The sequence below is a fragment of the Canis lupus genome, chromosome 15, assembly GCF_011100685.1.
Source record: "Canis lupus familiaris isolate Mischka breed German Shepherd chromosome 15, alternate assembly UU_Cfam_GSD_1.0, whole genome shotgun sequence".
NCBI lineage: Eukaryota > Metazoa > Chordata > Mammalia > Carnivora > Canidae > Canis > Canis lupus.
Window position 1 is genome coordinate 5,957,035 of NC_049236.1, and position 15,219 is coordinate 5,972,253.

The window sequence follows — 15,219 nt, forward strand, 5'->3', positions numbered from 1 at the left end:
GCGCCTGCCTTGGGTTCAGGTCCTGACCCCGGAGACCCGGGATCGAGGCCTGCGTTGGGCTCCCTGCACGGAGCCTGCTTCTCCCTCTGCCTGTGTCTCTGCCTCTCTGTGTGTATGTCCGATGAATAAATAATTAAAATCTTTAAAAAAAAAAAAAAAGGTAAATCAGGTGACATCAACTCTCTCCCCACCCCCACCCCTTAATAACCCATCTTTGCACTTTTCTAGTAATAGTCGAGTCACCCGTGGAAAGTCCGTTGGCAGAGAGATCCGCAGCCGGGCCCGGCGTCCCTAACCGGGAGATCCAAAGCCTGCAGCCGGGCTGGCGGGGCCGCAGGTGCTCGGGCTCTCGCCTGCCCGCCCACCTCCCGGCTTGCCAGCGTGCTTACCGGCTTCTCCGCTTTCCCAGATGGGCGAGCGCACGTGCAACCCGGGCCTTTGCACACCCCGTCCCCTCTGATCACCTGCTCCTCCCCTGGTTTGCACAAGGTTGTCTCCATGCCATCGACCTCAGCTCAGCTGTCACCTTCTCAGGACACTCCTGGTCATCCCATAAAAAGCCACCCATCCCATCACCCTCATCTCCCTATTTTATTTTTTAAAAGATTTTATTTATTTATTCATGAGAGATACAGAGACCCAGGCAGAGGGAGAAGCAGGCTCCATGCAGGGAGCCCGACGCGGGACTCGACCCGGGCCTCAGGGGTCACGCCCCCTAACCTCCCTATTTTAATGCTCCGAAGGACTGTTCACGTATCTTCACTTTCCTGCTGGTTTTCTCACGGACGCCCGCCCCCAAGTAGACGTACGGGTCTCCAGATCGGGAAGCCAGCGTCCTGGGCCGCCGCTGGGAGTCTGGAGCCCGCGGGGCCGCGCAGGGCGGCGGAGGCTCCGGGAGGATGGACCACTCCCGCCCGGGAGGCCCGCCCCCTCCCCCCCACCGGCGCACGGCGCACGGCGCACGGCGCGCGGTCGCCCGAGCGCGAGCACGCCGCCCGCGAGGCATTCTGGGGATTGTAGTTCCGGATGCGCCGCGGCGGCCGCGGGCCTGGGGCGGCCACGCTCCCTGTGCTCCGAGAGGCCTGCGCGGCGCAGCTGTTGCCATGGCTTCCGGAGCCCGCGGCCGGAGGTGGGCGGTCTCGCCAGGCGGCTGCTAGCTCGGGCGGCGAGGCGGCCCGGGAAGCGGAGGGACTGCGGTGCCGGTGGGTCCTGGAGCCCCGAGTCCGGGAGAGCGGCGGGGCGCGCGCGGGGCGCCGGGTGTGTGGGGGGGAAGCCCGTCTCCCCGCGCCCACACCCCCCCCCCCGGAGCACGGGGGCCTCCCCCTCCCCGCCCCACCCCACCTCCGGGAGCACGGGGGCCTCCCCCTCCTCGTCTCCCCGCGTCCACCCCCACCGCCCTGGGAGCATGAGGTCCTCCCCCTCCCCGTGGCTTGGGGGAGCTGAGCCGCTCGCCCAGGCCACCCTCCTGGGGAGTGGGGCACAGCCTGGCCTCGAGCCGGGTGGGCCCCTGTGCAGCCGCCGGGCAACCCTGACCCGGACCCGGACCCTGGCCGGGGCGCCTTCGGGTGAAGCGGGGGTGGGGTCCCTGCGGTGCCCCAGGCTTCACGCCGCCCTGCCGGCCCGCGCAGCGACTGGGCGAGCTCTTCGGGGACCAGTCGTGTTGATGCAGCCCCGGGAGGTAGTGAAAGCGAGGGCATCACGTGTGGGGAGACTCTCTTGATCTCCGTGAGCGTGCAAACCGGTTCAGAGATGTTAACTAACTGTCCTGTAGTTGGCCGACTTTGTGGGTGGAGTGAGGAGTCCAACCGATTTCTCTCTCCCCTCAAAACCTGTGTGCTGGATACGCTGTCCTGGTGGGTGGTGACGGGGGTTTCTCCCAATTCACCAGAATTTGCACTTACATGGATGACAGCCGCCTGGTGTAGACCAGTCATCCTGGGAGCATGGGCCCTAGGCCAGCAGTATCCGTGTTAACGGAGAACACGTTAGAGACGAGCATGATTGGGCTCCACGGCACCCTTACCAAGTTTGCATCTGGGTCGGAGGCCCAGCATCCTGCACTTTGACAGGTGCTCCGGTGATTCCGAGGCCCACTAAGGTCTGAGGGCAACTGGTGATTGATGCAGGGGTCGCGATAAAGTGCAAGATTCTGCGGCCCATGCAGGGTGAGAGCCGAGATTCTGCATTCCCGACAGGTGCCCCGGTGAAGGCGCTGCCCCTCGGACCGGACTTTGAGTCGCCAGGGTGTAAGCTACGCCCTGTAGAGCGGCAGTTCTCAAACTTGGACACACATCAGAATTACTTGGGGGAACTTGTGAAAGTCAGGCAGCCGGGCCCCACCCCTGACCAAATGAATCAGAATCTCTGGGGCGGGGTGGGGGTGGCGGTGGCGGTGGCAGCGGGTAGAAACTCACCAGGTGACTCTGACGTGCAGTGAGGGTTGGGTAGCAGCGGTAGGTTTGAAGTCCGGCAGCTCCACTTGTCAACTGTGTGACCGTGGGCAAGTCCCTTAACATCTCTTGGTCATGTTTTCCTCATTTATAGAATGACTATAATTCTTGCCTTGCCGTGTAGCGTAAGGATTCTGTGCCATCAGCTGGCACCAAAGGGTGTTCCACAGACGCAGAAACTGGGGAGGTAGGCTGACTTGGAGAAGTCTGTGCTAGAGCCTGGAGGAGGTGACTTGGCCCTCGCCCCGACCTGCTCCAGCCCCCGTCTGTGTGCTCCTCCCACAGCCGCCTGCCCTTCGGTGTGGAAGAATGGCAGTGAGCCACTCCGTGAAGGAGCGGACCATCTCCGAGAACAGCCTCATTATCCTGCTGCAGGGCCTCCAGGGCCAGGTGACCACCGTGGACTTGCGGGACGAGAGCGTGGCCCGCGGCCGCATAGACAATGTCGATGCCTTCATGAACATCCGCCTGGCCAACGTCACCTACACAGACCGCTGGGGCCACCAGGTTGAGCTGGACGACCTCTTCGTGACGGGCCGTAATGTCCGTTATGTCCACATCCCCGATGATGTGAACATCACGGCGACAATTGAGCAACAGCTGCAGGTCATCCACCGGGTGCGCAACTTCGGCAGCAAGGGCCAAGGCCGGCGTGAATTTCCGTCCAAAAAGTATAAATGAGCCTCTTCCCCAGCGAGCCCCTGTCCCCGCATAGGTTTCCCCAGAGTTCTACTGAGTCAACTGCCTGCTACCCTCCCTGCCCTGAGCCCGGAGAGAGAGTGAGCGGGGCCAGCCCAGAAACCAGTGTCTCCCACAGACACCCCCTGTCACAGCTGCCTTTCACCGGGTGCCATCTCCTAGACTGTCTCTGGGATCCTACTTACCTGTCCGTGGCCTTGATCGTTTATGTCGGAATCTGATTTACTGATTTAGGGACTCTGCCAAATAGAATCTGATTTACTGATTTAGGGACTCTGCCAAATAGTCTTCAGCCCTCTCCCAGTGAGGATTATCAAGTGTACCCAGCGTGGGGCGCCTGGGTGGCTCAGTTGGTTGAGCGTCTGCCTTCAGCTCAGGTCATGATCCCCGGGGTCCTGGGATCAAGCCTCACATTGGGGCTCCCTGCTCAGCAGGGAGTCTGCTCCCTCTCCCTCGGTGTACCCTTTCTCTCTGTCTCTCTGTCTCTCTCTCCGTCTCAAATAAATAAATAAAATCTTTAAAAAAAATTTTTTTTGAAGTGTGCTCCACTGAAGCCACCCTGGAGTGTCGTGCTGTCTCACAATTGTGTTTGCTTTCTGATAAAACTTGGATGCAAACAAGTCCATGCCTCATGCTTTCCCTGATGCGTGCCAGGCTCCATGTGGGTCCTCCGCAGAAGCGCAGTGATGCACAGACTTGGCCGCACGTTGCAGTCCGCCTGCCCTGCCATCAGCCGTTCAGATTTCATCGGTATGGGGTGTCGCCTGGGCACTGGGATTCTCGTAAGTCTCAGGTGATACTAATAGGCAGCAAAAGTTTGAGAATTGTAGGTGAGTGCTTCAGTCTGGCCGGATGGGAAGTGGCTCTTCTGTTCAGATTCCCTGGTGAAGAGGCTGCTCGCTTCCCTGCTCTTCCCGGAACCAGAGAGCTTGAGCTGATCCTGGGCCCTCCAGGAGGCCACCCAACAGCCAGAAACCCGGCTCCGGTTCTGAGGAGTTTGGGGGTCCTCAGAGAAGAAGGGGCTCTCGGGGGTAGGACCCAAGTCCCTGTCATCGCTGCCTTGCTGCCATACCAGTCCTGCCTTGGGCAACAACAATCTCAACGAAAGCGGCTGTGCCCTCTTCGAACATCCACAGAGCAGTGGCCTGGTGGCCGTGTGCCAGGCCTGCGGAGCACACGCTGTCGAGTTAGATTGGTCCCTTCAGAGGGGGGCTTACGGTCTAGCGGAGGAGGTGGTCAAGGACCAACGAGCTGAAATCCAGCCTGAGCACTGCCGCCCTAGAGTCCCGAGCAAGGCAGGCCTTTCACCTCTCCGGGGAGACTTGAGAGGATTGTCCACTTGGGCACCAGCTGCCCAAAAGGTCACCTTCCCTCCTGGTCTTTGTCTGAGTATTGTCCTTGGGCCACCTCATCAGAACCAACCAGGATGTGTCTGGAAGCGCCTCTTTGCTGGCTCCCCCTTCCCTAGATGTGATGCAGAATCACCCCCAGGAACCTGCCTCACTAACCCCCACGCACCCTCCCACACCCCACAATTCTGTTGTATGTTGCTGATGTCCTGGCCTAAAGGTCCCTGAAGTCCCTGAGACTTGGCCTTTGCCTTCAGGAGAGAACAGTGGGTCCTCGCGGGGCGAAAACAAGTCTGAAAAAAAAAAAAAAAAAAACCAAGTCTGGAATTTCCAGGCCCCTCTGACAGCTACAGTTCAGGGCAGCGACACCACAAGGTGACGGCCGCTCAGAGAGGCCAGAGGGCAGACACGGAAAAGAAGTCCTCACCATGGAGAGGTCAGCGTACTTGCAAGAGGCGGGGAGGGCCACCTTGTCTGGAGTGAGTCCCACAGCGGCACCCACTGCAGGCGTTCCCCCCCCTACTGCCTGCAGGTGTTTCCGAACTTGCAGAGGGCTTATGCTGGGGGTTTGGTCTGGAGCTGAAGCAGAGGTTCAGCTCCTGTCAATGGTGTGCCAGAGGCTTCTGCAGCCTCAGTGGAGCAGGAGGGAACCCCCCCGGCTGGGGAGGGAAGCCATCAGGCTAGCGTGGATGGCTGAGACCCCAGCACCAAGTCCTGACTCCATAAGCACCGCGCGGCAGGCCCCACAGGCCCACAGTCCTCTCTACGTGAGGCGCCGGAAGGATGGAGCAGGAGGAGGGGAGACAGGCCACCTGAGACACACTGACGGTGAACCCCCGGCATAGAGCGCAGCCAAATCTTCAAGCCCTAGAGATCAGGTCTTTTGGCACCTGGTCCTGGATTGCTGGCACAGGCTGCCGGGGCCCAGGAAGAGTGGGGGCGCGCAGCGCCCACCAGCCCGGGGCGAGCCAATTTCCCCAACTGCTGCCCACCGTCCACTCCACTATGCATCTCTAGTCCCAGAACATCCGGATGGACCAGAGTCCTGCCCTCGGGAAGCTGGCATTTCACGGGGGGAAACAATCTTTTTTAAAAAAGTGGAAAAAAAAAAAAGATAATTCTTCCAGATGTCGTGAAGGAAAAAAACAAGGTACCTGAGAGAGAACACAGAGGTGGTTTTATTCCGGAAAGTGTGGTCTGAAGAAGCAAAATGTAAGCCGAGGAGGAGGCTGTCGTTTAAAGAGCCAAGAGAAGGCAAAAAGAAACTGCCAGTGCAAAGGTCCTGGGGTGGGAGCCCTGGGGGTGGACCACTGTGACCATGGGAGGGGAGAGAGGCAGATGAGGCTAGGGATGGGGCTGGGGCAAACGATACCAGGCCTTGAGGGTGAGGAGTGTAGCTGGTCCCAGTTTCCAGTGCATGAGAAATAGAACTTGAATTCGTCGTAACTCCACCGAGCTCCTGCTTCAGCCCATTCAGCCAGAGTGGCGGAAACTCAATGCTGCCCATGCGGAGCTTGCCCCTTCCCTGGATTCTAGTGCATATCCCTTCCAGGGGGCCTGCGTGGGGAAGGTGGTCGCCCGGTGGTCTGGCCTTTTGTGGTCAGCCCGCCCAGGCTGCCGCTGAGGTGTCCTGACCTGACACCCCTGCAGGAGTAACCCACGCCCCTCTCGGCGTTCAGATGTTTAGCCTACTTTTCCAGCCCGTATTTGGCCCAGGAAACTCTTCGGCTCCTGGCCTGGTTAGACCGTGTGCGCCCAAATGCAGCACGCAGCTGTTTCTTCAGAGGGTTTTGTTACTTGCTGGCACCCCTGGGGCAGGAGCCCAGCCCTGGTGCTGCCCAGGCCCTAGACCCGGCTGACCCCCTCCAGCCCCCAGGCTGAGGAGAAGCCCATCTATTCTCAGGGACCACCCCCTTCCCCCAACCCAATTCTCAGTCTCCCGGATCCCCCTTGTTGCACAGTTTTCTAAATTTGTAGGTGCACAGAAATTCTTTCCATTCCTCCCTGAAGACTAAGCTTTTTGGAATTCAGAAGCTAAAAATGAGCTCTGCGTTCTGCTTTATGGTTTATTTCCCAAAGTCAAAGTCACGAAGGCAGAGTAACCTGAGTGTCCGCATAAGGGAAGGGAGGGACACCCAGGGAAAGATGAAAACATTTCCTTTAAAAAAAAATTATTTATTTATTCATGAGACACACACACACATACACACACACAGAGGCACAGACACAGGCAGAAGCAGGCTCCATGCAGGGATCCTGACATGGGACTCGATCCCAGGATCACACACTGGGCCAAAGGTGGTGCTAAATCGCTGAGCCACCCGGGCTGCCCAAAAACATATTTCCAAATGTTAACGCCCCGCTGGACATGGGGTTTTGCTGCTCGTGGCCATGGCCTTTGCTCAAGCACTAGTGTATGCTGACATGGGGGGCCCCGTTGATAAGAGAGGCCCCAGAAATTCTGATGGCTCAGGTGGCCCCGGTGGGTCTCATCTTGGCCTGCCCTCCTAGAGCGAAGAGCACAGGGGGTGTCTTTCACTCAGGTGAGAGGACGGCCGGGGTGGGCGCACAGCTCCAAGTTCAGAGCTCCCTGGGGGACAGGGACAAGAGCATCCAGCCCGCGGAGTTCTAGTCTGGCATTTCCAGCTGAAGGGCCCCCGCCCAAGGGCAGCTGGGGTCCCTTGAGCTCCTGTCAATGTTGCAGAAAGGACCCACAGAAACCGCACACCGCACCGCACGTGAAGGGTGGCCAAGCCCGGTGTGTCCTCTGCCTCGGGCTGGAATTACACTAGCAGAGCGGTCAGAGGTCACGCTGGCTTGCTCCTATCACAAGCCCTAGCATCAATAAAACGAGGCTTATAGTCAATAAAAAAGAAGAAATAACTTGATGTAGGTTGTATGGGAGACAAAATCTTACCAAACACGAGGCTCGTGTGGAGGGAAAATACTAAGAGAAGCTTTGACAGGGAGAAGATTGGGAACTACTGATCTGATCTAACTCCACATTCTACAGCTGAGGAGACAGAAGGGGAAGGGGAGGGGAGGGGAAGGGGAAGGGAGGGGAGGGGAAGGGGAAGGGGAGGGGAAGGGAAGGGAAGGAGAAAGAGAAGGGAAGGAGAAAGGGAAGGGAAGGGGAATGGGAGGGAAGGGGAGGGGAAGGAGAAAGGGAGGGGAAGGGAAGGGAAGGGGAAAGGGAGAGGAGGGGAGGGGAAGGAAAGGAGAAAGGGAAGGGAGCCTCATGTTACAGGGGCCACCAGGCCCAGAGAGGCTAAGTGACTTGCTCAAGACCTCGAGACCCAGGAGCCAGGGAGGGGACAGCGCAGTAAGGATCTGAACCCAAGTGTGCAGGACTCAAACCTTTACGACTGCACTGCCCTGCTTCCCAGTGCTCCCGACGCCCCACGGCGGCGTACCTCGGTGGCGGTACCCCCGGGTGTGGGGCTGGCACCCAAAACTTGGCCGTGCCGGGCCAGGGGCTTGGGCACAAGGAGAAGCCGGAGGCAGCAGGAAGGCCCGCGTGCTGGTTACAGACGCCGGAGGAAGCAACTCAGGGCTGAAGGTTTCTCCCTCTCCTTCTGTGACAGGCGGATCTGCCTAGACCTCGTCAAGCAAGCATCCCTGCTGTTGTGACAGGCGTCACTTTGTTATGGCAGTGCCATCTGCCAGGGTGCCCGAAGTTGGAGAGCCAGCCGGCAGCAGGAACGTGTGTCACCGTGTGTGTGTGTGTGTGTGTGGTGCAGCCAGTCTCCTCGTGTTGGTGTCCAGACGACAGTCTTCCACTTCCTCTGGCTGGCACCTTTTGTTTCTATTCATTACCTCTTCTCCCCTCTTTTTCTCCCTCCTCCTCTTCTTTGTTAAAATCCTATATTGTGAAGCAACTAAAAGTGTCTGGGGGCCGCGGATGGCGGTGTCAGCTCCAAGTGATTCATCTAGCTGACAATTAGAGAGCTCTGGAAAACCCAAAACCCGTTCCTGGCAGCGTCGGGGCTTCCGGAATCCCTAGGCTTTTCCCTTTGTCAGAGACAGAAGCTGGGGGGCCGCGTGGCCTGGTTGCTTTGTCCCCGCCTTCCAGCGCCCAGCTTTCCTGAAGCCCTGAACAAGAGTGCGCGTGAGCACTCTGTCTGGCCGGCCTTCGAGAAGCTGTTTGCATCCCCACGGGGTCCTCACAGTGATCCCAAAAAGGGGATCCCTATTTTGACCCAACGGCCAGGTCAGGGAACTTACTCAGAGCCACTCGGCTTGTGAGAGACGCAGCAAGGACTCAGATCTAACCTTCCTGGCATCTGCCAGACTTGGTTCAGATCACAGCCACGGGGTCACTGGCTGTGTGTCTCGGGAGAGGACACCTCCCCTCTCAGAGCTCTGGCAGCTGCTGCTTCTGCAAACAGACTCCCAACACTGAGGCCTCTCGAGTGCCGAACGCAGCATGTGACAACAGCAGGGAGCCGTTCTGATTCCTGTTGTCACTTAGCAGCTCACCCACCAGGCGTTCGGAGAGACAAAGAGGTGGACACGGGAGGAGGCAGCCAGACTCAACTCACACCCATCCTCCTGCCGTGGCACTGCCTGCGTGGGGATGACAAGTGCACAGACACGGAAGCACCGGGCCACACGCCCCTAGGAAAACCCAGCAGCGCACAGAGGCTCGGGGACGGGCGCCCACACTCGGATACCGCGTGACGCAGGCGGCAGCTGGAAGGACACCCGGGAGTTACAGTCGCACGCGGCCCGCACACTGGTGCACACCCCGAGACAAAGGAGTGGGGCCACGGTCACCGGCGCCGCTGCCACCGAGCCCTTCTAGCTGCTTCTGGATGCCAGAGGAGGGAAGCCAGGCTCAGAGGGCCCCAGTGAGTCACCCGCCTGATGCAATCCCTTTAAAGGGCTCATCTGCTGGTGCAAGAAGCTGATTCATGGAGGGCGTGGTTGCTGGAGGAGGAGGAGGAGGAGGAGGAGGAGGAGGAGGAGGAGGAGGAGGAGGAGAAAGGGACCGAAACTGCAGCAGGAGGGGCTGAGAGGTTACAGGGCTGGAATCGTTAATGGGACCTCCCGACTGTAAACCTCCTCGGGCAAGGCTGCAGGGATCTTCGGGTGGAAGCGGGGTCGCTACACGCGCGAGAGGGGTCCGGCGCAAAATACACTGTGAGGGGCTGGGACAGGAATCCCTGTCGCTTTATTGACCCCCAGCTGCAGCGCTCTCCGCCCAGAGCTCCAGAAACCGAGAAATGGGGATCGAGGAGGAGCCACTTTTCTAACAAATACGCCACAACCGGCCGACCCTCCAACGGCGGGAGGCTTCTCCTAGGCCGGCGGGGCGGGCGTAGGGCGCGCGAGGTCCCGCGGAGTCTGGGCGGGGGCGGTGTGCGCGTCCCAGCCTCGCGGCGGACGCAGATGAGCGGTAAGTACCGCCCCCCCAGGGTCTCGGCCTCCAATCGTTTCGCCAGGGTTCGGCCCAGGCCCCGCCCCGAGCCAATCGGCGCCCCGGATTCCGGCCTCCCGCCCGAAGGCTTCCGCCCGGCCTCAAGATGGCGCCCCAATCCGGAGGCCGCAGCCCCGGGCGAGGGGGCGGGGCCCGCGGAGAGGGGTGGGGCTGCGGCTCCGGCCCGAGAGGAGGGGGCGGTGCGTCACTTCCGTTGTCAGGTGGCGGCGCCGCAGCCATGGAGGGAGGCGGCGGCGGCGGCGGCGGCGGCTCCGGCGGCTGCGCTGGGAGGCGGCGGTGAGCGGCTCCCACGCCCCCGGCCCGGCCCCGGCCCCCGCCGGGACGGAGCGCCGAGCAGTCCCGGCTCCGGGCTACGGACTATGGGCGAGCAGCGCTGAGCACCGGGGGAAGGTGAGGGCGGGGGTCGCGGGGCGGGGCGGGGGCCCCGGGGCAGCCCGAGCGCCGCTCCGTCTGCTGGGGCTGCGCGTCTCGGGCCGCGGGGACCCGGGTGCCGCCTGCCAGCCTCGCCCGGGGCCGCTCGGCAGGTGCGCCAGGGCTCGGCCTTCGGGCTCAGCCGGGTTTCCCCCAGAAGACACCCCGGGGCTCCCGGGGCTTCCCGTGGTCGCCGGGGGCACCCGGCATGGGGGAGGCGCTTAGGTGCGGCCGGGGCCGGGAGGGGGCACGCCTCAGGGGCAGCCTCACCTGCCGAGCCCGCCCGGGCCCGCCCATCTCCGCGCCGCTGGCTGGGCCACCGCGTGGGGCCGGCAGGTGAGAGCTTGGCGTCTCCCATCTCTCCCATCCCCGCCGCCGCCGCCGCCGCCGCAGCCGCTGCCAACCCCCCACTCCCGAGTTTCGATGCCCGTTTGTTGGCGGAAGGAAGAGAGATGACAGCTGCCCTTGGCGGCGGGATAGACTTTGCTCTAAGTCACGGGAGAACCCGGTTGGCTTCGCTGGGCGGCGGCGAGAGCCGTGGGGAAGAAGGTAGGCGCTCGGGCCGCGCACATTTCTTTCCCCCCTGGCGTGGTTGTGCAGGAGGGAAGGGGGAGCAGCATCTGCCATTGTAAGGCCACATGGAACCCTTGTTTGTAAACAGTGCCTGTGAGCCGCTGCAGGGCCCCGGACCGCCCTGCCAGGCCGGTGGTTTGCGGAGGTAGGCCTCATTTATTCATTCATTCCCACACATGACAGCAACGGTGTCCTCGCCTGAAGAGGCAGGTACCCCCTGCTACGGTGGTGAAGAGTGGATTTTGGAGCCTTGACTCCCTGAGTTCAGATCCTGGTGCTGCAGCCTTCTAGCTGTGTGACAGTAGGCGCCTGGTACGACCTCTCTGTGCCACTCCGTCCTCATGGGTCAAACGGGGGTAATAACACAAGAGTTTTTGCAGCAGAGTAGGTAAATACAGGTAGGGGTGCCTGGCTGGCTTGGTCAGTGGAGCTTGCAACTCTTTTTTTTTTTAAAGATTTTATTTTATTTGAAAGAGAGAATGTGTGTGAACAAGTAGGGGGAGCAGCAGGTGGAGGGACAGGGAGAAGCAGGCCGCCACGCTGAGCAGGGAGTCCCATGCAACGGGCTCCATCCTAGGACCCTGGGACCGTGACCTGAGCCGAAGGCAGATGCTTCATCGAGGCACCCTGAGCTCGTGACTCCTGTTCTCAGGGTTGTGAGTTCAAGCCCCACACTGGATGTAGAGATCACTTTAAAATAAAATCTTAAAAAAAGAAAGTTAATACATGCGAAACACAGAACCATGTCCGTCACATGATACATGTTAGCTATTATTTTTTTAATGATTTTATTTATTTATTCATGATAGAGAGAGAGAGAGAGAGAGAGAGAGGGGCAGAGACACAGGCAGAGGGAGAAGCAGGCTCCTTGCAGGGAGCCCGACGCAGAACTCGATCCCGGGTCTCCAGGATCAGGGCCTGGACTGAAGGCAGGCGCTAAACCGCTGAGCCACCCAGAGATCCCTATTCTTATTTCAAGAAGCCTGTGGTCTGCTTAAAGGAGACTGACCTATAAACAAGTAGTGGAAATAAGGTGTAAGGAAGCTAAAAAAGCTAGAAGCAGCAGGCACAGAGGGCTGCGGGAGCCCAGCCTGGGTGCGGGGGGCGGGTCCTGGGAAGGCTTGGCAAGAGCGATGACACTGGAGCTGTGTCTAGAAGGAGGGGAAGGCTTAGCCAATAGGAATGAAGGGGTAAGGTGTTCTGCTTAGAGACAACTACACGCATAGTTTGTTTTTTAAATTGAAAGTTTTAATTAGTTTTATGTAAGTAATCTCTGCACCCAGTATGGGGCTCAAACTCAGGACTCCAAGATCAAGAGTCGTGGGCTCCACCGACAGAGCTGGCCAGGTACCCCTGAGTACACCCATAGTTTATTCCAGAAACCTCAGACTGTTCCGTGTGGTGGTATGCAAGTCAGCCTGGTGCAAGGTAAGGCAATCTAGGCTGACGAGGAAATGCTGCGTTAACAAGTTAGGACTTTATGCCAAGGGCAGTGAAAAGGTTTTTAAGCAGAGGAGTGATATGACTGGATCCGTATTTTCGAATGTTCCATCTGGAGTCAACTCCAGCAGAGGAGGGGGTAGCTAAAGGACTGGAGTCCTCTCAAGAGGCCACTGCGGGCCCCTGAGCGGGGAGAGTTGGTGCCAAGGTGGTGGACCTTTGCTGAGCAAGCACCATATGCAAAGGGTGGCAGGTGTCAAGCTCCCTGCGTGGCTCTGAGCTCCTCAGCCTAACACAGAAGTGCTTGGTGTGCATGCCTCTCTCTTCCTGGGGTCGCAGGTCACTTGAGCAGCTGGGGAGTTAAGGCTACTACCCTCTCAGCAGGCTTGTCTTCGGGGGTGCTGCACTTGCTCCCCCATGTCCTTCATTCAACCTGGGAAGGCAGCAGACTTGTCATTAAGAGCCTGCCTGGCTCTGCAGTAAGACACGTCTGAGTTCCAGTCCCAGCTCCGCTGGTCACTAGAGGGACTTCTCTCCATGCCCAGCTTTCTCCCCTGTAAAGTGGGACCAGTAAGGTCCCTCCCTAGAAGGGCAGTGGGGAGGATTGAGCAAGATGCTGCAGGTTGAACATCTAGCACACACTGAGCAAGAAACACTTGCTAAGTGTTATTACAGACTGTAAGAAAGAACTTCCAAGAAAGACCTGAAGCAATTAGTCTCAACTGGAACTGCATCCCATTGAGCTGTCAGAGAAGTGTCCTGAGGGATCACAAGATCACAGCATTTTATTGTATTCTTTCTGAAAAGGAAATCTGTGGGGAGTTTACCCAGTCTGTATGGGAGCCATGCGGATGATTCAGCTCAGCTCTTTAAAAGAATCTTTTTTATTTTTTTTAAATAGAAGGAGTGTTGAGGAAAAAAAAAATCATATTTTAAAGTATTCACAAGAGAGAAGGTATTGAGTTTCTTCTGTGTGTGTCCCCTATTAGTGACCCTTGCCTGGTGTTTGAATCAGTATCATCGAGAAGCGTCACACACACTGATGTGTGTAGTAGCTCGAGATCCGGAGCCCCGCGTTGCACACCCATGAGCACACACATCTGTGGCTGGGGGTGTGCTGGGTGCCAGAGGCAGAAGGAGAATGGGGAGGCAGCCCCTGCCCCAGAGGAACTTGTGGTCCAGCAGGGACGAAGCAGCCTCCTAACCACTTAACACTTGTGAAGTTTGGCAAGTCTCTTGCAGAAGTCCGCGTAGCAGGTAGTGGGGCCAAGAGGAAGGAGCAGTTCCACAGCGGGAGGAGCAGATTGGGGAGAACTTTGGAGGGTACTTAGAGCTTAACTGGCTCCCAAAGGGTGAGTAGAGTTTTCCGAGCGCCCCCAAGGCACCCCAGGCAGGGGAGCAGCCTGGCACAGGCTTGGGATTTCCTTTGCCTTTGCGTGCTGGTGTGTGTGCAGCTTTAGGAGCCACAGGGGCTCTAGCACAGAGTGTGAAGGGACCTGGCCGCAGGATGTGCTGGGGAGGCAGGCACCAGTCTAAGATGCTTGAACTTCTCATTCTGCATCTTGAGAAGATCTGCATCTTCCCAAGAGCCCTCTAGCTGCAGGGGAAGGGTGGGCTGGGGAGAGTGAGTCTGGAGTCCAGTGGGAGGCTGTTGCGATAATCAGAGTGAACGCTAGCACAGGCCTGGGTCAGGGCAGAGGCCGTTGGGATGGAGAGGAAGGGTGGAGATCGGAGCTGCTTGGGGAGGAATCAGCTGGACTCCGGCAATGTTTGGAAGCGATGGTTGATGGAGGAGCAGCGATGGCAGGTGACCGGGAAGTTCCTGGTTTGGGTGACAGCGAATGACAGTGCAGAGGTAGGGTGGCTTAGAAGACAGTGGCCGGTCACATCTGCCGGCTCCATTCAGTAAGACCTGAGCGCGTCTCACGGGAGAGGATCAGTTACTGAGTCTGTGGCACCCTGTCCAGCTTCGGGCCAGGCTTCCTTCCCAGATGCCTGAGTCAGCATCTGGGGGAAAGGCAGCTTCCCTTCCCTCACCTGTCCTCTGGCCAGATTTGCCCAGGAAGGTGACCTTGTGCACTGCTTCAGAAACTCAACTGCAAAGCTCCTATGATTTCTGCAGCCTTCAGATGGCCCTACAGAGCGGCTCTCCTCCACGCTGCTGCAGCTGATGGGGTCCTGGAGGGCAGCTCACCCTCAGGGGAGAGAGGGCTGTCCCAGTGCTCCCTGGAGATCTTATCTGAGAGGAGAACTTGAGATTGAGCTGACTTCCTAAGCTGGGTTGGCACTTCATCCCTCTTCTCAAGGAGAGGTGTCTGCCAGAGGCCAGCTAGGACTCAGAGCCACCAGAGAGGTGAGAAGGAGCTGCCCCCATGCCCTTGTCCCCTCGAGCCCAGTGGGAGTGCAGAGCTAGACCGGAATCTGACTTGCTGTGGAGAGGATGTGCTGGGGGACGGGGTTCCAAACAAGCCCTTTAGAACTTGCGGAGATTTTCACAGGATTTGTCCTTGGGTTTGTGGGGTAAAGAAGGCAGAAGAGAAAGTGGCCTGAAACAAGAGCATTTCTTCCTCCTGCACCTGCTCAGGTGAGACTGGGGCCTTGTGGGTGGCCCAGGACCCACAGCAACCCTGCATATCCTCCCAGGATCAGTAATAAGATCTGGGAGGGGAGAGGATGGTACTGCTTGCTCTGATTTACTTACTGCCCTAGAGGTGATTCCATTCTGGCCTGTGGATGTTTGGGTCATTTTTCATTATGAGCGTGTATGATTTATTCAGCAAGCTCTGTACTGATGAACTTCGGTCATTCTGTCTTTTGCTCTCCAAACAGAGCTGTAGTGACCATCTGCGTGCATATG

At 58.7% G+C, this 15,219-nt stretch overlaps 2 protein-coding genes across 5 annotated transcripts in view; both read left to right on the forward strand.

The window, feature by feature from the left end:
* Positions 1 to 1,021: 1,021 nt before the first annotated feature.
* LSM10 (LSM10, U7 small nuclear RNA associated) lies at positions 1,022 to 3,671 on the forward strand. Its single transcript, XM_038557556.1, has 2 exons — positions 1,022 to 1,202; positions 2,736 to 3,671. Exon 2 carries the CDS (start codon positions 2,760 to 2,762, stop codon positions 3,129 to 3,131), a length of 372 nt encoding a protein of 123 aa, XP_038413484.1. The 5' UTR covers positions 1,022 to 1,202; positions 2,736 to 2,759; the 3' UTR covers positions 3,132 to 3,671.
* A 5,254-nt stretch (positions 3,672 to 8,925) lies between these two features.
* Positions 8,926 to 15,219, forward strand: part of STK40 (serine/threonine kinase 40) — a 40,002-nt gene continuing 33,708 nt past the window's right edge. The window contains exon 1 of one of the 4 annotated variants that reach the window (XM_038557903.1): positions 8,926 to 9,348. Coding sequence is in view for 2 of the 4 variants with exons in the window: in XM_038557899.1 (XP_038413827.1) it covers positions 10,802 to 10,898 (97 nt within the window). In the remaining 2 variants the exon portion in view is untranslated. Of the gene's footprint in view, positions 9,349 to 9,502; positions 9,897 to 10,175; positions 10,329 to 10,753; positions 10,899 to 15,219 lie in introns of those variants that run through there. The other 3 variants (XM_038557900.1, XM_038557902.1, XM_038557899.1) reach the window with 3 other exon arrangements.

Excerpts from the sequence above, each read along its gene's own strand:
- LSM10 (XM_038557556.1), top strand. The coding sequence starts at position 2,760 with ATGGCAGTGAGCCACTCCGTGAAGGAGCGGACCATCTCCGAGAACAGC.